This window comes from Aythya marila, assembly GCF_965140915.1.
Source record: "Aythya marila genome assembly, chromosome: 18".
NCBI classification, from domain to species: Eukaryota; Metazoa; Chordata; class Aves; order Anseriformes; family Anatidae; genus Aythya; species Aythya marila.
The window spans coordinates 10,375,032-10,398,999 of NC_139059.1; the positions used below are offsets into that span (position 1 = coordinate 10,375,032).

At 54.0% G+C, this 23,968-nt stretch overlaps 1 protein-coding gene across 1 annotated transcript; it reads right to left on the reverse strand.

Annotated features, from left to right (window-relative positions):
* Positions 1 to 7,615: 7,615 nt before the first annotated feature.
* PMP22 (peripheral myelin protein 22) lies at positions 7,616 to 23,767 on the reverse strand. The gene is made up of 5 exons (XM_082775232.1): positions 23,638 to 23,767; positions 22,700 to 22,800; positions 21,505 to 21,595; positions 12,399 to 12,539; positions 7,616 to 9,219 (listed from the first exon to the last, which is right to left on the reverse strand). The coding sequence occupies exons 2-5, from the start codon at positions 22,775 to 22,777 to the stop codon at positions 9,053 to 9,055; spliced, it is 477 nt and encodes a 158-aa protein (XP_082631358.1). The 5' UTR covers positions 22,778 to 22,800; positions 23,638 to 23,767; the 3' UTR covers positions 7,616 to 9,052.
* Between the last annotated feature and the right edge of the window lie 201 nt (positions 23,768 to 23,968).

The following is a 23,968-nucleotide window of genomic DNA, read 5'->3' on the forward strand; positions in this document are numbered from 1 at the left end:
CCATCGTCACCAACGTGTTTCCCTGCCTGGTTTCCATGTGTGCTCGGCCCTGCTGCCAGGTCTGCTGGGCTGAGTGAGTCCAGGGGATGCCACCAGGCAGAAATGAGGTGGAGAGGCCAGCCTGGAGCTCCTAAATCCCCCACCCGCAACCCCAGCACCCACCAGGGTGGCAAAGCAGCTCCAGGGCCAAAGGCAAGGCAGACTGGGGTGTTAGCAGGGCAGCACCCAGCACCCAAACACGGGTATGAGCCCCAGGAAAGCCACCTCAGGAACAAATACTCCCAAACTTGCACTGGTGCAGGGCACACTCTGACATCGCAGCAGCAGCCTCCAAGGGACAATGTCACTCTTTCTTATTCTCATTTTTTGCCTCTGGGCACCTGAAGCATTTAGTTAGATCACTTACAAGGCAGCAGGGACAGCCTGCAATTCCTCCTGCCACCCCAGCAATGAGAATTTCCTTCTCTCTGCTCAGATTCATAGCTAAAAAGCTTCTCCTCGTGTTTTCCTAGGTACAAACCCAGGTTTTCCGTGCAGGGGAGTTCTAGCACCGTGCCTGACATTACAGGGCTGGTGGGAAATGGGAAGGGCTATAAAGCTGCTGAGACAGCCCGCTTCCCAGCCCGCAGGCACCAGATAACCCAGGCTGACCTTACAGCAGGGAGCTGCCCACCCTCCCGGTAAGAGCTTCACATGCTACACGGCCTCAGTTAAAGGCGACATCGTTTACATTCACAGAGATTTATTGGCTCCTCCTTTTGCCCAGGATTAAGCCTCATTGTGGGACCACTTGATTTGTCCAGGCAGAGCAGCCCAGGACTGGCAGAGGCAGGAGACATCGCGTGTGCAGGTCACCCAGAGACAGCTCAGCACCGGGTTTTGGGAGGGTGCATCCCCTCTGGAAACGGACCTCACACATCCCCCAAAACATTCCACCCCCTGTGCTGACTGCTAAGTGTCAGTCTGAGTGGGTTAGCATTGAATCCTCAGCCCAGAGCCAAAACTTTGGTGCTTCAAAATATAATCGGCCCTGCCTGTGAATCCTTACACATGATAAGAAAAATCCAAATGCAGGTTGCACAGGATCCAGGCACATGGAAAATAAAATAAATAAGGTGATTTTAAAGCTAGAACAGACTTGTGCCACCTTGACATGACACAGTGAGAGCAGGGCAGATGTCTGCATGACTCAGAGTCCAGGCAAGTGGCCAAATGTCACATTTACTACCAGGACCCGGTGCCCTGCAGCCTGCTGCAGGTGCCACAGGAACCTGCTGCCCGCTCTTGCACATTTCCAGGGATCAGGGATTTTGTTTGTTTGCCTGTCAGCTTCACGGGGATTTGTTTTTGCTTCGTGATGTAATTTGGCCATGATTTATTTATGGCCGTGCTTATAAAATATGCAGCCCCTTCTGAAGCCTCTGTCCACATGAATGCTTGCAGGGACCAAAATAATTGCCACATATGCTGTCGGGCAAGCACAGCCTCAGAGGAAATGTTCCCAGGCTCCTGCAGGACCACAGTGCATCCTTTCTGAGGCTGGAAAATTCAGCCAGGCAGCACCCAGCATGGCCCTTTGGTATTAACACCAAATGTCACGTCTTTATTTCCATTTCTGCCTTCACTGGCCACATCCAGATGCTTCTGGTCACTCCCTGCCAGCAGCAGCTCAGCTGGTGCCGCCATCAGGGCTCAGAGCCCCTCACAGACTATCGCTGCTGCAGGAGATGTCCCAAAATGGTGACACTTCTCCTGGGGTGTCCTCAAGGCTTGCTCTGAGACCTCTTAGGGAAAGGGGTGGGTGGCCCTGCTGCAGATTTGTGAAGGCCCTGGGGAACCCCAAGAGGGAAGCACCTGATGCAACCCCCCAGCATGGCTGGGGACCCCCAGGACCAGGAGCTAAACATGCCTGGGGCACCTGGGCAGACCCCAGCCTGGTGCTTGCCCCCTGCTCTCCCTGGGAGGGAGCAGTCCTGCACCCATCCTTCAAAAGGCACCAAAAGCATCCAGAGAAGCAGCTATAGCACACCCAGCAGGCACAGGGGGCTCAGTCTGCTGCCCACAAAGGGACTTGGGGCCCATCCTGGTGCCCAGCACACCCAGCCAGGCTGGGGGCACAGCTCAGGACCCCCAGGAGAGCCGTGCATGTTTGGAGCAGCACCTGCAGCCAGCCCAGCTCTGTGGGTCAGGCACCAAGGGCTGAGCTGCTCCAGGGGCTCTCAGGTGCGTGGTTACCTCCTGGTGCCAGCAGACCCCTTGCACGTGCAGCACTTCCCTCACATGTGCACAGGTGTGATTTGCTCATGCAATTAGCTCCGGACACCAGTATCTGCTGAGTGCCTGCATGCACACTGAGCCTGCCCAGTCACACGCTGCTTTCCAGGCACGACACGGCAGCCAAAAGAGGCTCAAATCCCCCCAGCACCCATTACTCCCTGTGCTAAAATCAAACATTTCTTGGCTAAGTTAAACACTAGCATACCTCCTCCCAGCTTGTGGGCAAATTCCATCTGTTCCCTGAGTCCTGGGTCACCCAGACAAAGGGGTGCACTGGGAAAACACAACCTGCAGAGCTTTAACACCACCGGGGCTGGGAATCCTCCAGCTCTGCTGCTCCTGGGCTGCCAAGGGATGGGGAGCAGCTCCACCTGCACAGCCAAGGCACTGGAGGGGGTCTCATTAAGGGGAAGAGAAGGAAAAAAAAAATAGATAAACAAAAAAACAGAGAAGGAAAAATATAATTTGTTAGCCCTGCTTTCTCCCAGAGCATCCCCATCCCCTCGGTGTGGTCAGTAGGAAGCGCTGCCCTGCTGAGGGCAGATGGCATCGCCTCCAAATCCCCCCCAGGTGCCTCACGGTCAATTAGAGGCGAGCAGGAGCCAGGGAGCGGGGTTAAAGATTACGCAAAGGGCCAGGCCGGTGGCGCAGCAGGGAGCTGCTCTGCTCATCTATATCATAGACACTAATTTGGTTTAATTTACTTCAAAGGCTTTCCTGGAGGCTGTGGCGTGTGCAGGGTTGGGATCTATTTTTCTCCAAAGAGGTTTGAAAGGAGCCGGGGCCTTTCTCTTGAAAGCATCCCAGGGAGAGTGCTTTGGGTTTTGATTTTTTTTTTTTTTTTTTTTATAAGGGCTGTCTCCAAAGGCAGATAAGAGGGAGCCCTGGGAAATGAAAGCCAAAAAAAAAAAGAAAAAAAAAAGAAAAAGAAAAAAAAAAAAAGAAAGGAAACACAACCGACAAAGAAATGAAGCAGCCAAAGCACTTTAAAATAAAGCCTGTCTCCACCCTGCGCCAGCAATAAAACCATCCTGCAAAGAGCTGGCAAAAATTCCCCAGGAAAAGTCCTTTGGTGAAAGGGAAAGATGTTGAATTATCCCCCAGGAAGCGAGTAACCCAGGCACTACTCGGCGCTTTTATCCTTTCATCAGTCTGGGGAGAAGTGGCTTGTTAATGCCAGGAGGCTTAGCGGGAATGTAAACCCAAGCAAACAGCGTGGGGCTGGGGGGGCTGCAGGCAGCCCCTCCTGGGGTGGGGGCAATGCAAAACCCCACCGGGGACAGCCCTACGGGGCACCACCCGAGCAGCATGCTTTCAGCTGGGATCCTCCTTGGCTGAAATCAGGATTAGACCTGCTAAATCCTCCTGGGTGCTTCTGCTGAATCTCAGACACCTCCTGCCTTTGAGACAGGGGATTTCAGCGCCTGCACGCACCCCATCATGGCCCAGCACCCCAAATTGTCCTGCGGCTGAGGAAGCACTCCATAAATCACTGCACGAAGAGGCCGTGCTCAGGGAAGCATCAATAATCACATTAAATAATTACAGGGGGAAAAGTTGACCAAGGGAGAACGGGAGGGCTGTGGGGTCAGCGCTGCAGAGCAGAGAGGGGAGGAGAGGCTGGAGGGTGGGGGTCTGGGGTTGGGTAATGGGGTGCAGGAAGAAAAACCACCATAGGCTCTGAGAGCAGGTGGAGAGCACCCAAGCCAAGTCCTGAATGGATCTAAATGTACGTCCCTAACCTCCTCGCAGCTCCAGCCCTCTGGGGAAAATCCCCCCCGTGCCTGGGAGAGATCGGCTGCGGAAGGCTGGAGCGGCTGCTTTTATTCAAGGCACAGTTGTGTTTATTATTGTTGGTGTTAATTAAAACAAATGTTACAGCAGCAACAAAGGAGCTACAAAACCTGCTCAAACCATGCATGATCCGAGTCTTGTGCTTGTCCTGAGCCAGGCTGAAGTGGGCAGCCCACCCAGGACAGGTTGTCTGGCGTCAGTTGTGTCCCTGAACGGAAGCAATAAAATTAATATTAGATGTGGTTCATTTTATTTAGTTAATAGTAAAACAAACAAACGAGCAAACAACAACAACAGCAACAACAACAAAGACTAAGCAGCTAATTTACCAAAGGTAGAAAATTTAAAAGACAATTTGCATCAGCACCAGGGTCACTTGCTCACACTGCTTCTCCATGCAGGTTGCACAGGATAATTAATTGCATGCTGCTAACAAACTTGGCCACTTTGCTAATTGACTCGAGTTTGTCCCGAGGCATGTCTGACGCTCGGTGCTGACCCATGGCATGGCCTTACAGGTGCCGGCTTTCCCTGAGGAGCCTCCCTCGTTCACTGGGAGACTCCAGCCAGGAGGCTGGGAAGGGACTGGGAAGGGGCTGGAGCATCCTGGGTGGCTTTGGGACCCCAGGAGCAGGGAACCGCGGCTCCGAGGTGCCACCGTCCGGCTGCAGCCCCGCATCACAGGCGGCTGGACGGGGACAAGGGGCTGCGAAGCAGGCAGCTGCTCCGAGGCAGCCCGGATTTTTTATTCCTGCCATAATTTTTCAATTTACAAGGCGGTAAATGAAAGAGGAAGATGAGGTTTGCTCAGCGCATTTTTCAGAAGTATTTACTGCTGAGAGCTCTAGGAAAACCATTTAAACAAATGCTTTTATGATACAACACGCATTAAGGAAACTTCCCTAATATTTTTTTCACCCCTCTTTGCCGCTTCTCCCATCCTGCTGCTGTTCCATTCAGCTAGCTGTTTTATGGGCTGCCTCCATTTTAATTGGGCCGTATTCCCAGGGTGCACTGAAATTTTTGATTCTCATTTAGCTCAAAGCGTGCATGCAGCTGATCGGGCAGAAATGCCGGGTCCTGCCTTAATGAATTTTGCCATCTAACGAGCCGGAAGGGCCTGGCATGGAACGGAGCACCCGGTGTGGGTGAGGCACCTCCAAGCCAGGTGCTGCTGGTCCCCAAATCCATCCTGGAGCCAGGTTCCTGTGCTGGGGTTCAGGGGCTGCTCACCATGGCCATAGGGTGTAGCAGTAGGTGTACAGGCTCAGAATGGTGTTTAGGAAAGGCTGCTTCACCAGGAGGGGATTGCCAACAAATCTGTGTCCTGCTGGGTGTGCAAGACGCAGCCCAGCATTGGTGATGCCCCCAACCTCAGCAGATGGGGCTGAAGAGCCCTGGAGCTGTTGGCCTTATTTTTACCCATTTTCTGTGCCTTAACCCAGCAGTTCCCAGTAAGAGAAGCCTGGAGATATGCATCTATCCGTGCGGCCACCCCAAGGGCCATGAGCCGCCACCCAGCCCCTTCGCTGCACGCCTGTCCCACCGCCGCCCAGGGGACACGGCCACCCCCAGCCTTCCGAGGTCGCAGCCCAGGCCCCCCCCCCCCGTTATCCCCGCACAGGACGCGGGCGGCTGGGGCAGGGCAGGGCCCGGGACACGGCGCCCCCGCGGTGCCGCCTGCAGCCGCCGGGAGGCGGCCCCGCACCGCACTGCGGCCCGCACGGAGCCGGAGCAGCTCCGGGGGGGCGGAGATTGGCTGAACTAAGAGGGGAAAATAATAATAATAATAATAATAATAATAATAATAATAATAATAATAACAATAATAATAATAATAATAATAATAATAATAATAATAATAATAATAATATTAAAGTAAAAGAAAAGAAAAAGTAAAATAAAAGAAAAGGGAAAGGGAATCTTTCCCTAAAAAGAAAAGAAAATTTAAAAGAAAAAAAATATAAGAAAAAGTAAAGTAAGATAAAATAATAAAAAAAAAAAGTAAAATAAAATGTAAAATAAAAGGGAACGGAAATTGAAATAAATAAAAAAAAAAAAAGAAAAGAAAATATAAGAAAAAGTACAGTAAGATAAAATAAGAAAAAAAATAAAAATAATAAACAACAACAACAACAACAACAAAAGTAAGATAAAGTAAAATCAGATAAAATAAGAAAAAAAAAAAGTAAAATAAAGTAAAGTAAAATAAAGTAAAGTAAAATTGGAAAGAGCCCATCCAATGCCACGTGAGGCTGGTGCTGGGGCTGAGAGCAGCCGTGCCTCGAAGGTCTCACCCAGCAGCTCCCCCCCGGGGCAGGGTTTGGGGCATGCCAGCAGCCTCCAGCCCAGCTGAGCCAAGCCTGGTGAGGCAGGTGGGGGCGGTTCAGGTGGGAATAGGTGGCTGCTCCTCTTTGGACCCTCCCTACGGGAAAACCAACCTGGAGCTGTGATTCCCGGGGGATGCAAACCTTCGCTTTACCTCCACTTCAGAAGTCATCCTCTTTGGTGCGCTTCCAAACAGGCATCCCTGTGACAGAGCAAACACGAACTGCTGGGATGCTGCCGGGAGCTGCTTGTGCACACCTCAGCAGCACCAGGTAAGGAGGCAAAAGGGAAGCTGCCAGCTAGTGTTCTGAGCTAGTCATCCAAGTGATCTTTTTTTTTTTTTTTTTTTTTTTTTCCATGGGAGGGGAGGAAAAAAACCCACCTGTGTTCCTACCTGCTGCACAGACGGGACTGGAAGGGCCCTTTGTGTCCTTCCTGCTGGGTGCATGGTACCAAGCCCAGGGAGGGGGGGCATGGGACAGCCATGTGGCAGCTCAGGGGCAAATGAGAACCCTCCTAGGCTCAGGCAGCACACACCACAATGAGCACCCAGGGAAATCTTCCCATCCCAGCTGGGAATCACAGCCAGGAGCCCCAGGCCAAGCGGTCATAGAGCAATGCCAGGCTGTGTGCTGAGCGGTCAGGGAGGCATGGGGGCACCTCCTGCTCCTTCCCCTTGGGATGTGGCTGGGTTTCATGCCTCGGGATCTGGCCTGATGCTAGCAACATGCAGTGTTGCAAGAGCCATTGTGTTGGTGCCAGCACCAGTTGCTGCTTCAGCTCGGATATTTAATAGCCAGATGAATGAGTGAACGGAAGCAAAATGCTTCCGTGCCAGCCATCAGAGCTGCACACACTGCCCACAATATGCCCGGCCCCCAGCCCTAATTGCACCCCCAGGCTCTGGGCATTTCAGGGCACGGAACTGAAAGAGTTCTGCTGTTTGTGCAGGGTGGTGGAGCTGGATGGACCCACCCCCCCCGGGCAGCTGGTGCTGACCTGATCCCTTCCTGCTCAGGGGATGGGGAGGACACAAACGTGCTCCTGCTGTGTGGCTTTGGTGGCCACATCATGGGGACGTCTTAGGACAGAGCTGGAAAGAGCACACACCAGCACCATGTCATGGGGTGCTGAGCCCTTCGGCAGGATGGCCATGTGAGCAGGTTGGCAGAGCACAGCCTGGCTCTAACCCCCAAAACGCCAAAAGCAGAAGCAACGGAGTTATTCTGACTTTTATTTCATTGCTTCTTAGTCCACACAGTCGGTATAAAATCAGAAAAGCAAAGCCAAAAAAAAAAAAAAAAAAAAGAAAAGAAAGAAAAAAACCCTAAATGAAACAAAAACAACGACAGCAATGCAGTGTCTGGAGTCCTCAGAAGGCAGCCTGGGGTCTGTGCAGGTGCCCGCTCAATTCATTGCCAGACACCTCTCTGACACACAGACAGAGGACAGACATCATGCTCTGGGGGCGAAGGGCAGCAGGGCTCCTCCACCCCGAGCTGTTTCTGTTCCTCTTGACCATGGGGTGGGGGGAAAGGAACCTCGGTTATAAATGCTTTATTAAAAATAATAGTAAGAGCAAGTCGTCTAAGTACAAAAGCAGTTAAAGCTCGTTTATATTACACAGAATTATTTCTCATTTCTAGCTTTGTTGTTTACCTCAAGGTTGTTAACTGAATTTCCAGTGAATAAGGTTAAATGGCTAGCAGTATAAGGAATGGTAAATAGATAGCACCATTTCATATATCTGGAATTTGATTTCATAGATATACGGGGTTTGCTTCCTGCTCATCGGTACTCTAGCTCCACGGCAAGGACAATGCACATTGCGTGGCGGGGAGAGCCCGTGCCCGGGGGCTTGGCTCAGGGCGCACACAGCCCCCGGCACCCTGGGCACACACTTGGATGGAGCACAGCCCGCGCTCGCCTGCATTCAACCTAAGTGATTTAAAAGCCCAAATTCCCAGCGGGTGTGGTGGCAAGGCATTGGGACTTAGGCACATAAGTCATTTAGGCACTTTGGGCAGTCCTTTGCTCCGAAAACCCTTCGAACCTTTTGGAAGCGCCTCCGCCAGCTCTGGCCGTGCCCTCCAGCCGCCAAAATCTCAGTGGGCAGGAGGAGCAGGGGCCAAGCCTCCGGCCGACATCACCAGGCATAACTCCCTGCTGCTCTGCGGAGTGGCACCAACCTGTGCCAGCAAGACAGCAGCCAGAGCTGGGGGGCTCCAATGGCACGGCTGGGGTGGGGAAGGAGAGCTCAGATCACAAAGGGCTTGCATGAGAGAAAAATCACCACGCTCTTGTTACACTGTTAGGAGTAATAATTCCTTAGGCACTTTCTTTAGGCTTTAAAACATAGCATATGGTCAACAAAAGCAAACAATACTATGTACATATATGTAAAAAGTGTTATAAATAGGTTTTTTAAACCATAGATACTATATACATCCTCAATTAACAAGTAACCCTTTGAGTGTTTCCTTTTGGGGTCGGTTGGGTTTGGTTTGTTTTTTTGGTGGGAGGGTTTATTCCTTTTTTTTTTTCTTTTTTTTTTTTTTTTGGTTAATTTTCTTTTCCGTTTTCTCGTCTATTTTCCCCCGCCTCCGTCTCCTCCGTGGACGTCATGAGTGCCCCGGTTGCGCCTCCTGAGGCATCACTCGCGCTTCCGTAGGATGACGTAGACGATGCCGCTGGCGAGGGCCAGGGGGAAGGCAAGCCACGCCAGGATATAGGCGAAGCCATAGGAGGTGTTTTCCGAGGCTTGGTGCCAGTCCGTGTGCCTCACTGTGAAGATGGCTGCGCCGCTCATCACGCAGAGCCCTGCGGGGAAGAGCAAGGGGATCGGTGAGCAGCAGTTCCCGGATGGAAACCCACAGCTGGATAATGCCCCGTGCCAGCACTTTTCCTGTTGCCTCCTTGCATCTCCTGGAAAACTATGTTTTGGGGGACGTGATGCTGTGGGTCCTGGCTGCAGGTGAGTGGGATATCACCACCAGGCTATGAGCATCACCTAGGCTAACCCTCACCCAGCTCCAGGTGCTGCTCAGGACCAGTCCTGCTGCCCTGGGTGTCTCAATTGCAGCCTGAACCGCCCTCCCAGAGCTGCTACAAGATGTCAGGCACAAGCTGGGCTTTTTTCTCAGTACCCCAGTTTATCACCTGCCCGTGCAGGTGCAGCTGGGGCCACCTAGTCCCTGCAGTGGCTCTGGCTGGGCACAGCCTGCACCCGACCTCCTCCCCTGCAGGCACTGTCCTGCACTGCCGCCATGCTACAGCTCATCCCGCTTTTGTCCCCTGTGTCCCCTCCTCGCCAGCCACGGGCCATCTGCTCCGGTAGGCAGCATTTTAGCTTTATTGCAAAAACAAAGCATCAGCACTGGGGACTGCCCAGCGCCAACACAAAGCCACCACTATTCCTCCCTGAAAACAAGCTCTTTCAGTCCATCCCAGCACTTCTATTATGCAGTCGCTGGGCTGTTGTCAGCACTACATCCCCTGCACGGACCTCGGGACCACCTACATTGAACAGCGGTGATATTTGAGCTCTAATTCCACTTGACACTGAGCCTTTGTTCTGGGAAAGTGCAGAAGTGGGAATACGTTTCATTAACGCGCCACTGGGGCAGTTTCCATTCTGTGAGCACGAGAGCGAACTCCCACTGCCCCGGCCCATGCAAAGAGAGCAAAACAATTGTCTGGCAATGCTGATGGGACTGAGAGCAGGCGTGCAGCCATGCCAGTCACCTACAGACTCCAGAAAATACAGCGGCAATTGTCCCCAGGAAGAATTTGGCAAAATCAGAGGCAATGGATGCATTTCTGCAGCATCTGCACTGGTTTGGGCCCAGGGGATAGGCGAGGAAGTGAAGCCAGCTGCACTCAGTAGTTGCAAGGTGCAAGACAAATGTGTCACCACTCTGGAGCCTGAGTTGAGGAACACATTTCAGTCTTGCTTTGACAGGCCTGGAGGGCAAAGTCTACCTAAAGCCTGACTCCCAGGGCTGTGTGTGGTGACAGCCTGGCCAGCTGTATTGGTGATGCTGAAGCATGGAAGAGTGAGGGAGAAATGGGGCCAAGCCCCAGGTTTCCACAGCTGCTGGAAGTCAGTTGAGGTGATTACACTGTAAACGATCCACCAGGTAGGAGTAGTGAGGGGGGAGAAAGCTGTTGAGGGTCTTCTGGTGCCTCTGGAGGCTGGAATCCCACCTGGGAAAACTAAAGCAGGCCTCAGGGCATGGATCCAAGCAGCATGGCGGAGGTGCTGGGGATGCCTCCTGCTTTGGCCCTGCACAGCTGCCCTCTTTCTTGCCCTTACCCACCCAGCGGTCCTGTCCTTGTCACCTGCTGGTTCAGGCCGAGCAGCACTGCAGGCCCAGCTCCCAGACTGGGAGCCCTCAGCTCTGCTATGCTACGTCCCCCCGGGAGGGGGCTGCAGGGTCCTGGAGGGCCCAGGGAAGAGCCTCCTCATCCTTCCCGGGAGGAGAGAAATCCTCTCCAGCCTTTCACAGCAAGCTGCAAAGAGACCACACTGAGCTGAGCTCCTCTGACCAGTGCTGTCTGCGCCAGTGGGTGAGACCTCCCTACAGCAAGCCTCACATTTGGCGTCACAGGAAGGATGGGCACCGGTTCCCATTTCTGTGTGGTCCACATGGACCCAAACCTCTGCCTACTGCCCCCAGGCCATGGGAAAGTTTGTGGGCTCATCTCCCACTTCTCCCATTCTCTGTACTGTGCTGGAGGAGGATCTGACAAGGAAGGAGCCAGCACATCCCTGGCCTGACCCTGCCTCCCCCAGGACATGCAGCACAGCATGGACAATGGCTGCGTTCCCATTGCTCCTCTAAGGATGAGGATGCACCTGCAACCACTTCAGAGCAAGCAGCCTTCTGCTCCCAGACCTATTAGATGAGTTCCTGAGCAGATAATTGCATTACTAATGCCCATTTCCTCTCCTCATCTCCACGGCTGTAATGGGTTTCGACACATCTATCTTCCCAGCGATGGTGAACTGATATGAACTCACCACCTGCATTACGGCCAAGCAAATGTACTTATAGGAGATTTCATGCCACATTTGCCAATAAAGGTTAGGTCTAAACTGCTCCAGAATTTGTGATGGCCAGTCATGTAGAGGATGCTCTGCTTAAAGTTCAGCAGATGAGTTTTCCCTGATTTAGCGGCAGGACCAAGGGTGGTTTTCAGTTTCCCAGCCAAAGCTCTAGCAGACAGCAAGCCTCCTTCCCAGGCAGCTGAGCATTAGGTTCATACTTCAGGCAGAACCTCCTTGAATTTACTTGTTCTATCCTGAACACCTGAAAATCCTCCTCCCTGGTTTCACACGTGGAAACACAAATGGAGCCAGTGCCTCCACGGCATCTATATTTGGAGAGCTGCAACGTAGTGCAAAAATCGTGGCTCGCTTCCAGCGCCGACTTCTTAAGAGTTAAAAATAGCAGCTGACAGTTCAAAGGCAGCTGGCTCACCCCGCACGCTCCAGCGGCTCCTTGCTGATGTGGGAAGCACCAGGCCCCCTTATGGCAAGTTTATAAATAATTCTCGGATCCTCTTGTGCCAAAACAGGATCTTCACTACGTCCCCACCCCAACAGCAGCTGCGGAAACCTCGCCCAGCTCCCCGAAGGTGGATCCCAAAGCCAGCCCCATCAGCATTTACCCAACACCGTGGGACGAGGCAGCAGAATAGCCTGGCTCCTGCCCACCCTCCCCAGGGGTGCTCCTCTTGTCTGCCCCTTCAAAATCACCCCAGCTGGTGGAGCAAATCCCTGTGAAGCATGGCCAGAAGAGCATGGTGCATAACACACCCTGATGGCAGGACACCACCTGGGAATGCGAGAGCTCTATGGACCCAAATTATTTGTACCTCTTCCCTCCAAGGAGCCAGCTTGGCTGCCCTTCCTGCCCTCATTTTCCCTCTCCTCTGCTTTAAGCCCATCCCCAGCACATCCCCACGGCCAGCCCCACCGATCAGCCCCAACTTACCAGCAAGGATTTGGAAGATCCCAGTAATGTAAAACCGCCCGCCCTTGGTGAGCGTGAAGAGCTGGCAAAAGAACAGGAAGAGGGACAAGACGCTGAAGATGATGGAGAGGATCATCATCGCCTGGACAGACTGCAGCCATTCTGTGGGAAGACAGACAGAAAGCTCAGCAGGGGTATTGATGATGGCATCATGCCCTGTGCCACCGTCCTACCACCCCATGGGGCTCTTGGTTCCCATTTGTGCTTCTGCATGGTTTTGGGGACATGGACACATCCAGTGGTATGCCAGTGGGTGTTCTCATCAAGCATGAGCCTGGGGCTTTTGGACAACATGTGCATGGACCAAGATGCTGGGAAAAAGGAACCACAGAGCCTCGCTAAGTGGAGAAGCACTTAAAATAAGAGTGCATTTCGGCTGTGCTGAGAACACCGAAACCACGTGCAGCGAGGTGGGAGACCCCGAGCCAGCCACGCTCAGAGGCAGAACAAACATGCAGCAAGTGCAAACCCCTCTGCCCTCACTGAGGAGCCTTTGGGAAGGAGCCAGCAGCAGCAGCTGCCAAACACAGCTCTGTCCCAGAGCCGACCAGTTAAACCAGCCCCTGCGTGAGTCACTGCCCAGCTATTTCCAGGCCTAGTGGGTGTGTAACTCCCTGAGTAAGAAAATATATATAAATAAACAAGGCAAATGCCTCTCCATCCCATAAACAGAAAGAGGCAGTGCCTCTCGCCACCAGGATGGGGTGACAAATACTACTGCTTTTCTTTAAAAAGACTGGGCTCAACATGGATATTCTCAGCATTCCTGCACGTCTTGAGAGAGGTCCTTAAGGATACAGCATGAATTCATTCACCACGAAAACCAGCCCCATGCTCCTGCCACAGTTAGACTCCCACCAGCTACGCTCCCCAGGTTGTGCTTTCTGCAGCACACAGCGTTTCTATGGGGGAAAAAAAAAAGCCTGAAACACAGCAAAACTTCAAAACAAAGATATGCTTTGGCATAGCAGCCTTTGACACTTGGTGCAGCAATGAGGCAGTTTGGGACTGCCTGAGGCAGAGGTGAGGCTGGATGGGATCCGAGGGCACGGCGCAGCCTCCTGCCAGCACGGGGATGACGATGCACGCCTGAGCCCTTCCAGCAAAGGCTCCACAAGAGAATAGCAAATCCATGCCCGCAGGGAACATCCTGTGCGATTTGGTAATGTCTGCCTCGTTTGACTTGTGATCGTAAATTCTATCTCCTGTCTCTGCGTCCTGCCTCTTGCTGTTCACACAAAAGACCAAGCGCAGGCCCCACTCCCAAAGGCAGACAAAGCACCCGTAGTGGCCCCTGCTCGTTGCAGACAGCTTTTTTCCTTCCCTTCCTTCTCATGCTTCCCATGCCATATTGCTCTGCAGCATCAACTTGCTGAAGAGCTGCCGCGCTCCACTTGTTCCAGTGCCAGCAGGTTCACATCCATTCCACCACTTGCTGTAATTCCTTAGGACAGGAGAACATCACTTCCAGGAAAGCCCAGTGCAGTTTTCACACTGACAAGCACACAAAACATCCCGTATATTTCATCTATCAGTCACTGGCTGGGCAGGGAACCCCCCACCTGGGTCACCCCAACCCCTCAGCTCCAGCCATGCTCAGCCAGCTGCGATGCCAGAGGCAATGCTAACATCAAGTCATAAATCAGCGCTCAGATGGGAGCAGAGAAACATGGTTAGAGAGTGTCCAGCTGCAGAACTGCCATCCCATTTCCGTGCTTCAGCATAGAAAGACCCCCACCCCGGTCCTCTTGGCATTTGCACAGCTGTGGGGTTGGGGCCCAGAGGAGCTCTTTCTGCCCAGATCCAGAGGTGGATGCTCCAACTGCCGGTTATTTTAGGCGAAGGCTGTCTAGACAGAAAGCTGAGCTGCTCTTCTAATTGCATCCGCCTCCCCATGCCTCTTTTTTGGTTCTGAATGTGAGTGATTTATGTGGGCTTGCAAAATCCCATTGTCATAGAGAGCTGTGCCGGAGGAATTGAAAGGCAGGAAGGGGAAGCCCCCCATGGACCAGGAGCGTTCAGGAGCCAGCTGTGCTGCCCCACAGCAGACCATGGCCATGGCACAAGCTGGCAAGCAGGAAAGTTGGGAGATGATCCCGCAGAGCAGAGCTTTGGGATAGCCCCCATCCAGCTTTTTGTTGGCCTCCTTTGCAAAACAAGGGCCAGGGTCCCCAGCTCCTCACTCAGCCCCACAGGTGCGGCTGCTGTGCTCCCAGCAAGTCCAAGCCCACAGACTTCAGCTGTCTTACAACAGTTAATTGCCTTTAATTCATTAGAAAGCACCTCTATGACTGCACCTAGCACTGCTAGCTCCTCAACCCCATATGCTTTCAACTCCTTTGCTATTAGCACTGCGTCCTACCTCTAGACTTTTAAGAAATAAAACAGGTTTTTCCCAGGGAGGTCTGGGTCCCTGGAACTGCACGGGGGGGCTGTCAACACTGTTTACTCCCAGGCTGTTATTTGTGGTTTCCCTGGGCAGCCAGGCCGTTGTTCCATTTTCCTCCTGCATCTGCTCAGCTCTGTGTTTATATCTTTGTTCTTCAGGAGGAGGAAGAAAAGGGAACAGAGTGGAAAGGGCAGATAACACCCTGCCCACCGCTTCCTGAGAGGACCCATCACAGGCAGTTTTAGAGCCCTCTCAGACAGAAATTATACAACAAGTGTTTAGAAAAGAAACTCTAAATTTTCCCTAAGCTCCGCAAGCCCTGACGTGCTCACACCACCGCTTATAGCAGGGAAAAGGCTTCCCCCCAGGATGGTGAAGAGCAAGTTTCTCCAGAGAAATAAAAAACTGGAGCAGAACTTGCAGCTGAATCCCCCAACAGGAGAGCAGCTCACCCTACCCCTTCCAGCAGGGCCTCACCCTGCTTGAAGGGAGGTTTTACACCCACCGAGGGGTGCAGCTGAGCAGGGTTGATGGGGTGGGATGGGCAGAAATGTGCCCTTGGCCAGGAGTAGATGGCCATAAAGGACAGGTGTTGGCTCCCCAGGGTTGTATTCACTTCTCTGTCACAGACATTCAATCCTCTTTGGACCCAGCCAAGGAGAAAGAATAAAGTGCAAACACAGAAACATTAATCTGAGCAGCCAGCTTATGCACTTGACGTAAGGCATGACTAAATTTGTGCTATGCATTAAAACCACCCGTGTGCTGTAACTGCAGCTGATAGCACTGCACATCTGTCTTGCCTCTTGCAATCTGCAAATGCACTGCACCCTCAAAATGCAGCCACTTCTGGGGAAGAAAACATCCACTAAGGAGGTCCCTGTAGAGTATAACACATAAAAAAATAAAATAAAAGGAAATTCATAACTACACAGCAAGGAAAAGCTGCTCCATCAGTGCTGGGAGCTGATGATCAGCAAGGTCAGCAACACGAGCATCCACCGGCACAAAGGTACAAGCCTGGGTACTAGGCTAAACTTCTAGGGCTACATTTCAGCATTCTTCAACCCAGAAATGCCAAAAAAGCCCAGATACCTTTTGTGCTCCCCCTGAGCAGCACAGAGCCCAGCCACCACCCATGTCCCCACCACTTGAAGCCTCCTCTCCCTGCCACGGGGAGCTCTGTGACGTGGTAACTCCCTTCACTTCGGTCCCACCCACACAAAGCCAAACCTTCCCTGGCTGTGCTCTGGGCTGCTCCAGCTGGGAAAAGCAGGATTTGCACTCAGCAGCTGCTCCTTGCCTGTCCTCACGTGTCCGCTACTTGGAAAGGAGCGCAGGGTGATGGATTTGGGCATTCCTGGAAATCACCCCCCAAGAGGGGGACTTTAAAGAGCTCCTGAGGTATTTGCAAGGGCGGGGGGTGAGCAGGTGGAAGCACTGAGGCTGCAGGCGGAGCACAGTGCTGCAATTCCGTCCCAGTTCTTCCCAGTCCTCTGTGCAGCTCCTTCAGGAGGTGAAGCCCCCACAGCACTGTTCTCCTCTTGTCCATCCTCTCTTTTGGTGCATCCTTGAGGCCCCATCCAAGCAGTCCCCACGGCTCCGCAGCTCTCCAGAGCTGTAGCATTCAGAGACACACCAGGTCTGTGGCACCACATCTCCATGGTTCAGCCTCAAGACCGACCACAGCAGCCATCCCATCAGACCATCGAGGCTCACATCCCACAGAGGCAAAAACCGGTGCCACTAAGGCAGTGCAAAGCTGCTGGCAACATGCAGAACACCTTCCAACAGCTTCAGGATGTCCAACTCTTCTTCCAAAACCATTGGGGTGGAGACCTCTTTCTGGCTTGTGCTTGAGAGCAAGTGGAGTTGATAAATGCATCATTTCAGGGCCTCTAAAAGGTCTGAGTTAAAGTCCAGGCACCAGGACTGGGGATGGGTAGCAGTGGTGCCCTGACCCAGCGGTGCCATGGAAACACCCAAGAGTCATCCAAGTCCAAAACCTGTTGGGTTGAGGGATTCCCGGCACTGCACACTGCAGCAGACCCTCAACCATCCTGGTTTCACAGCCTTGGCTTTCTCACACGTTGCCTTCTTCTTCCCTTTGGCTCCTCTTCCATGTGCCAAGGCAAGCAGGGCCAGAAAGGTGACCCCACACAGCCGGGAGCAGGGAAAGCAGCACCACTCCTAACCTCCCACACCAGATGCGCTTGGTTAGAACAGGCAACAGCAAAAGCCTGTTTTTAAGCAGAGGAAACCCCTTTCATACTGTAGGCAACACAGTTATGGTAGAAACCAATCTGAAATGCAAAATACTCCCCTGGAATACCCCACAGTTCATCACAGACTTGTAAATGCCGAGCTACAGTCACCTGCAAGCTGGTGGAGAGGGGGCTCATCCTGCCCCAGTTAGGCCAGTGTTATCGACCACTGATGATAAGGGGGTGCCCCAGGTCCTCACCCTGCTGGGACTAAAATCTGGCTCTTTGCTGCTCTGCTGTGAAGACCTCGAAGGCCCAGAGATGTCCACAAGCCAAGAGGTCCACCCATGTGCTCCATGAGCCCAATGGGGCCCGCTAATGTCTAGAACCTCAAGCATATCGAGGGGTGTGCATTATCACACACAGATGACCCTTTATTTACTGCAGGGCTTCATTGTAACAGATTCAGCACCCTTCAACATGGGCATCACCCTCCTGCTCCAGCAAGTGTCCCCTCCCCAGTGACAAATTCTCCAAAGCTTGACCCAGTCGTTGCAGCCTTGGCCATTCCAGTGGGCTGGAAGGGAATTTGCCCCCATCCTCTTATCCAGATATTTTATACTGACTATCAATAACAGAATGAGAACTGCAGAAATAATTTTACTCAGGGCAAGGATTCAGTGCAGCCTTGTGACATCATTTTTAGTCACCAAAAGGACTACAGCAAGTTAAGCGGCAACTCCATCCCTCTACACCTATCCTATGTCAGACAAGTCCAGCATCACTGGAAGAAAAAAGCTGGAAAGCACGAGGGCAGCAAAGCCGTGCTGGGGCAGGGCTGGCAGAGCACAAGCAAGGGGTTTGGATGTTCCTGCTGTGCATTTTGAAGTGGAGAAGCAGCAGCACAATTCCTCCTGGGAAGCGCTGATGGGTCAGCAGATGCGTCCCCACCTCATGCCAGGGAGGAAGACATTTCCTGCCTCCTCCAGCACAAAGAGAAGCACCTCAGGCACCAGCAGGGCTGCCAACAGTCCCATCCACCAGCTTCTGCTGTGCAGGATTGGAGCTGGCCAACATCACACCTGTGTCCTGCTGGTGCTTGGCCACGAGCGTGGCTTTTCCCTGAGTGATGCTTCCTGCAGAAACAGGAGACCAGGGCAGCCCACACTGTTGGTGGGGCTTTACGCTGGGTTAAAAGCCACCTGCAGCACTGAAGAGAGACAGAGCAAAGCTCTGCAATGGCCCAGCAGCAAAGAGGCTCTGCAGGAGTCGGTGTGCAGAGGAGCAGAGCAATCCCCAGCGATGGGAACAGACGCTCAGGGCAGGTCTCTGCTCTGGGTGACCCACACATGCTTTGCTTGCGGCTGTCACATCAGCAAATTGGTGAGTACATCGTATGGCTCTCAGTAATCCTGCGGATTGGCACTCTGCATGTTTCCCAAGGTCTGGGGTTTTCTTTTCCCGTTGAAAAAGCCCCAAAACACCAGCCTGCCTGTGAACAAGCCAGTCATGTGAAAGCCACAGAGCAGCAACATGAGAAACTTTGAGGAGACAACAGGAAAGATGTCTCATGATGTTACAGAAGGATGTCCCGCAGGTCCCCACTGCTTCCCTGCATTTGGCATTCCCAGAGTCAGAGAAAGAGCAGTAGATAGCAGAAAAACAATCTTCTTGCGTACGTAAAAAAAATCAGATGTGGGGAGAAAAAGCCATTTTTGGAGGGAAAAAAATATTGTTGTCTGCAAAATCTGGGGTGGAATCTGTTTAAGAGCACTTGAGAGGCTCAGGTCCAGCCACTCGCCCCATGCCTGCAGCAGGATTGTGCAGCTGGGGGCTGGCGCGCAGCCGTGCCGGAGCACAATTCTGGGATTCAGAGCTGAATTCTTGAGATAAGTCTTTTCCAGGAATGTCTGACAGTGCAAACGAAGCAAAGATTGCAACATTTTTTCCATAGTTCTCGGCCTCTTGAAAAAAAAAGTCATTATCTAACAAGCAAACGCAGAAAGCGAAGCAACAAGCAGGCAGCTGTGGAAGGCGAAGCAGTGGGCAGCTGCCCCCCGCCCGGCATTTCCACCTCCTGCCCTCCCCACGCAGGCTCCTGGCAAGGATGCGCGGGGGGCTCAGAGCTGCTGTGGAGGTGGGAACTCAGCACAACCCCAAAAACCTCGTGCGTGCTGGAAGCACGAGTCCCAGCCCCACCTAATTCCACCTATTCCGAGCGCTGTGCTCAGACCGCTCCTTCCCAAAAAAAACAGCTGAAGAAATACTGCACGACAGTGGCCACTACGATGGCCAGAGGAAAAACAACTGCTTCTACGTAAAGACTGAGTTCTGCCAAATTCCTGAGTGAGGATTTCTTGCTCGCAGCCCAGAGCAGCCCTTGGCACGCTGAGATTAACCGTTGAGCGCCGTCCTTGGCACAAGCACAGAGACATGAATTCTCCAGGCTTTCTGCAGCCCAGCATAACGTGCACAGCCTGTGTTTTGAGAAGTTTAAATGGGAACGGTTTGTGGTAGCTGCTATAGGATCATTTATATTTTTGAAAGTAAGCATATTCCTAGCAGAGGGAGTACGAGGAGTGTAGCGTGGATCTGGCAGAGGATAAGCACAAGCCCCGGGGGTGGCCCTGCCACAGCATTCTCACCATGCCCCAGGCCCCGTGTCCCACCGTCACCCTGAAAAGTGTCCAACAGCATCTGCCCTGGCAGCATAGGGACAGTGGGAGCAAGGGGGTTCACTGGAAAGCTTTTAAAAGCAGATTTAAAAAGCCTTGCATAAGCCTAGGCAATATCTTTTGGTTTTGCAGGTCTGGATCCTGCACCCAAGGTCCCAGCAGGTGAACACCGGTGCTCTGGGACTGCTCCCACACCCCGGCCATGGGGTGGATGGGGCAGAAGCTTCCACCCAAGCAAGACCCCCTTCTCCTGGAGCCAGAGCAGAGCCGTCTTATAAAAAAGAGCTGGGAGAGAGGTCTTTAAATGAAGGCTTGTGCACAGGTCTTTAAATGAAGGCTTGAGCACAATGCAGCTCCACTCAGAGAGCAGCCCGCTGTGGCCCCTTTTCAACCAGACCCTAGTTGCTCAGACGTATTTTTAGCTGGCCCATCTTACCTACAGCCCCTTTAATGATAAAAATTAATCACTGGGAAAGATTCAAAGGGAAGCTCCTCTCTGAGCAGCTCCTGGGAACAGGGCACACAACGTAGCCTCCTGTCACCTAGGATGCTCAGACATGGGGGGCACCTTCCCACCCACATTTTGGACAGGCCCCTCTCACCTCCGACAATTCACCAACACCCTGCAAATACCCAGAGAAAGCAATGCAGTTTGTGAAGCAAAAGATTTGGGAAGGTTTTTACAGACTGGGGCAAAAATCTCTGCCTTTTCTTTCAAGCACGAAGTCAGCAGTTTTGGAGCACGCGTGACCGGCAGCGAAGCCGCCTGCTGCCGCTGCGAGCCCCAGCCAACCGCTGCTGAAGGCCAAGGCTCCAGCAGGCTCCAGCAGGCTCCAGCCTGGCCCCAGCCCGGCTCCAGCACTCCCTGGCCAGCCCCAACACCAGCAGGCGTCAGCAGAGACCCACGGTGCTGCCTTGGCTCCCTCACAGGGCGAGTTTCAGCATCCCCCTCGTGGGGTACCCACAGGTGTTTTGCTTCCAGCACACTGGGGACTGGGGAGACTGATGAACCCCCAAAAGCTCTGACCACCTCCCATCCCTGCAAGACCCTTCTGTGCGACCACACCAAGACCACATCACATCACACTGTTCCTACGCCAGGAGCATGATTTTGGCCCAGGGGCTGTGACCACGCTCCCAGCAACACCAGTCTGAGCCACCGGGTGCTCTACTGGTTTCACTGGAGGTCACACTGGAAGAATTCACTCCCAGGAGAAAGCAAATCCAGGCTACCTGAAACCAGCAAGCACCGGGCACAGCACCACTGACACAAGCCCTGTCTTCTGAGGAAACTGAGGCACAGACCTGTGTGACTCCCTGAGCACAGACCTGGCATCACAGCTACCTCCAGGTGCTCGGGGAGCTCTGTGCCGCAGCACCTGAGCATCAACTCCTCTCCTGCTAAGCTCAGAAACCTGGAAAAAACTCCCGGCTGGGCATCAGCCTTCACCTGGCAAGGAGCACCTCTGTCAGCTGAGCCCCGATGTGCCACGCAGCATCCCCAAACGTGCAGGTGCCATTTGGCCATGGGATGAGGCAGGGCCTGAGTGCTCAGCACATCCCCACCTGCGCTGCTCATGGGGAAGAGAGGCCCCAGACCTCAGCCTGGCCCAGCAGCAAAGAACGGGGCAGCTTTAGGGTTAGGAGCCAGGGAATCCTCCACAGCCAGCCTCAGGGGGTGCAGGGAGAGGCAAGGCAAGACCACAAATAACCCACAAAGGCAAATGCCCCTTGATTTCACAAGAGAGGAGAAGAAAAGTGAACGGCAGTGACATCACTGAGAGCCGGGGAGCACTCACCATTTGTGGACGATGTCAGGCACTGGAAGATAGCACCGGATGAGCAGTTCTGCCACAGGTCTGCTGTCTGCCCGCCGTTCACGAGCCATTGCTGCAAGAGAGACATGGCCCCGTGAGCAGGAACCGCACGCCCTGGCCACAGATTCGGCACAGAGCGGCCCCTGCGCTCCCAGGCACAGGCTTTGCTTTAGAAAGGGCTTTGCAGAGTAAATACCGATATTTGCTTTTAGCCGCTCTGGCCTCAACGGCAGAAAAACAGAAGCTCTTTATTCGCTTTAAACATGGGCCAGGTCTCACAGGGGACGCGCACTTCCCTCCACTCTGCCGTCCCGGTGCCTGGCCGGGCAATTTGAATGCTTCCACGTGATTTCTAACGACTTGGAAGATTTTTGTAAAGTCTTCCACTACTACTACCAAAAATAAATAAATAAATAAATAAATAAATAAATAAATAAATAAAATTGAAAATGGAAAGAACCTGATGAAGCAAGCCTGGAGCTAATCAGCTCCATGAAGCTGCTGTGTTAAAACCAAGTCAGACCTCTTTCTAAACTGAGGAGGTATTAACGGGGTGCTGGGCTGAGGAAGGTGCTGGGAACCCCGCGCAGCACCCAGCCCTCAGTTTTCCCACTGTATACAAAGCTTACACCTTGAACCCCCCCAGCAGGAGCCCATCTGGGTTAGGAGATGCTGCACCTAACTCACAGCCCCAAAGGAGCAGGTCTGGAGAGCAAAACTGCTGGTGCTGAGGCCCCAGTGCCCAAAGCAGCCCCATTTCAAGGGGCTTTGCTCAGACTGGCTGGACTGGTCTTGCGGGCCGATCCCGTTAGCAGCTGGGGAGCACAGTTTCACCCACAAGGGAGGGGGTTTGGGTGCTCTGAGGCTGCTTGATGTGAGCCAAAGGAGGCTGATGGGGAGCTCAGCTCTAGTAGCTCTCCGTGCCCTAACACCAACGGGGATGCGCTGAGCATCCTCTGCCACACACGGCTACACCCACCGGTTACATCCGACAACATAAACACAGGAAGAGTTTTCTGTGCAAAAAAACCCTCCCAAATCCCACTGCTAGCAAGACAGCAATCGGAAAGCAAAGGTTTCCTGCTAAAAGCCAGGCTGGAAAATGAGCCACAAATAAAAAATAACGCGGTGTGACCCTCCCGTGCCACGCCAGTGCCCGAGGAGTGGCCGTACTTACGCTGACGATGGTGGAGACGAAGAGGAGCACCAGCACGGTGACGTGGAGCACGATGATCCCCAGCAGCAAAAGCAGCATCTTGGCGGTGGTCTGGGGCAAAACTGGAGGGGGAAAGGGAGATGCTGTTGAGTTGGGGGGGGTGTTTGTGTGTGTGTGTGTGAGTGAGTCCCAGCCCCGAGGGCAGCAGGAGGCGCTCGGCAGACGGCAGGAGCCCGCCCGGCCCCGCTGGGAGCCCCGGAGCGGTGCGGGGGATGCTTGGGCAGCGCCCGGCCCCGGGGCTGCTCCCCGAGCCCCCCCGGCGGAGCGGGCATCCCAGCCCGGGAGCCCCGGGGGTCCTCCCGGCCCTTCCCCGGGGGGGTTTAGGGGTGTTCCCCTGCGCTGCTCCCCAGAAATCCCCTCCTCGGGGCTCCCCCAAGCTCTCTCACCCTGGGGGCATCCTCGGCACCCCTCCGCTGAAGAGCAACGGGGGGGCTCCCCCAGACTCTCTCCGCCGGGGCTGGGGGGCTCCGATCCCTCTCCCCCAGGGGTGGGGGTGCTTCCCCGGCCCGGATCCCCTCGGTACCCCCGCGGGTGGGCTCTATCTCGGCCCCTCTCCGCCGGGGGAGGAAGTCCCGGATCCCCTCCCCGTGGGACCACGGGGGCAAAACCCTCCAGCCCTTCTCCCTAAGGGAACCTTTCCCCTGCCCACCTCCCCTGGGGACCCCCAGGGCGGGGGGAAAAGAGGGGGAAAAGGCGGGGGGGTCGTCTATCTCAGCCCATCTCTCCCCAGGGAGCTCCCTCGGACCCCATTCTCGGGGGGTGGGGGGTGCCTACGGCGCCCCATCTCCCCTCGGAGGAGGGGAAGGGGAGGACAACCTAAGCCTCGAAGACCCCCGAGGTGGCTTCCCCGGTCCCGGTCCCGGTCCCTGTCCCCTCCGGCCGGCCCGGGCCGTACTCACGTCGCGGAACCGGGGCTCGCTGGGCGCGGTGCGGAGCGGTGCGGAGCGGGGCGCAGGGTGCGGAGCGGGCAGCGCGGCGCGGAGCGGGCGGCGGCGCTGTCAAGGTTCCCCTTTAACCGGAGCCACCGCCCCGCTTGCGTCTGCGGGACAGGGAGGGTCCTGCGGCCGCTCCTCCTATAAATGCGGCGGCAGAGCCCGGGCACCAAAATGTGCATCGCCCCCCCCCAGCCATCACCATTCCCCTCAACCCCCCCCCGTCTTGTCCTCCGATGCTGGCTCTGGGACTCATTCCCATCTGGGAACCCCCGAGGGGTCCCCACCCCATGGGGGA

What these genes read in the sequence shown, in the direction of transcription:
- PMP22 (XM_082775232.1), bottom strand. Translation starts at nt 22,777, where the DNA reads ATGCTGCTTTTGCTGCTGGGGATCATCGTGCTCCACGTCACCGTGCTG. An exon ending in TCGTCTCCACCATCGTCAGC is followed by an intron (nt 21,596 to 22,699) that starts GTAAGTACGGCC and finishes TCTCTCTTGCAG; the next exon opens with CAATGGCTCGTGAACGGCGG. An exon ending in CCTGACATCGTCCACAAATG is followed by an intron (nt 12,540 to 21,504) that starts GTGAGTGCTCCC and finishes GTCTTCCCACAG; the next exon opens with AATGGCTGCAGTCTGTCCAG.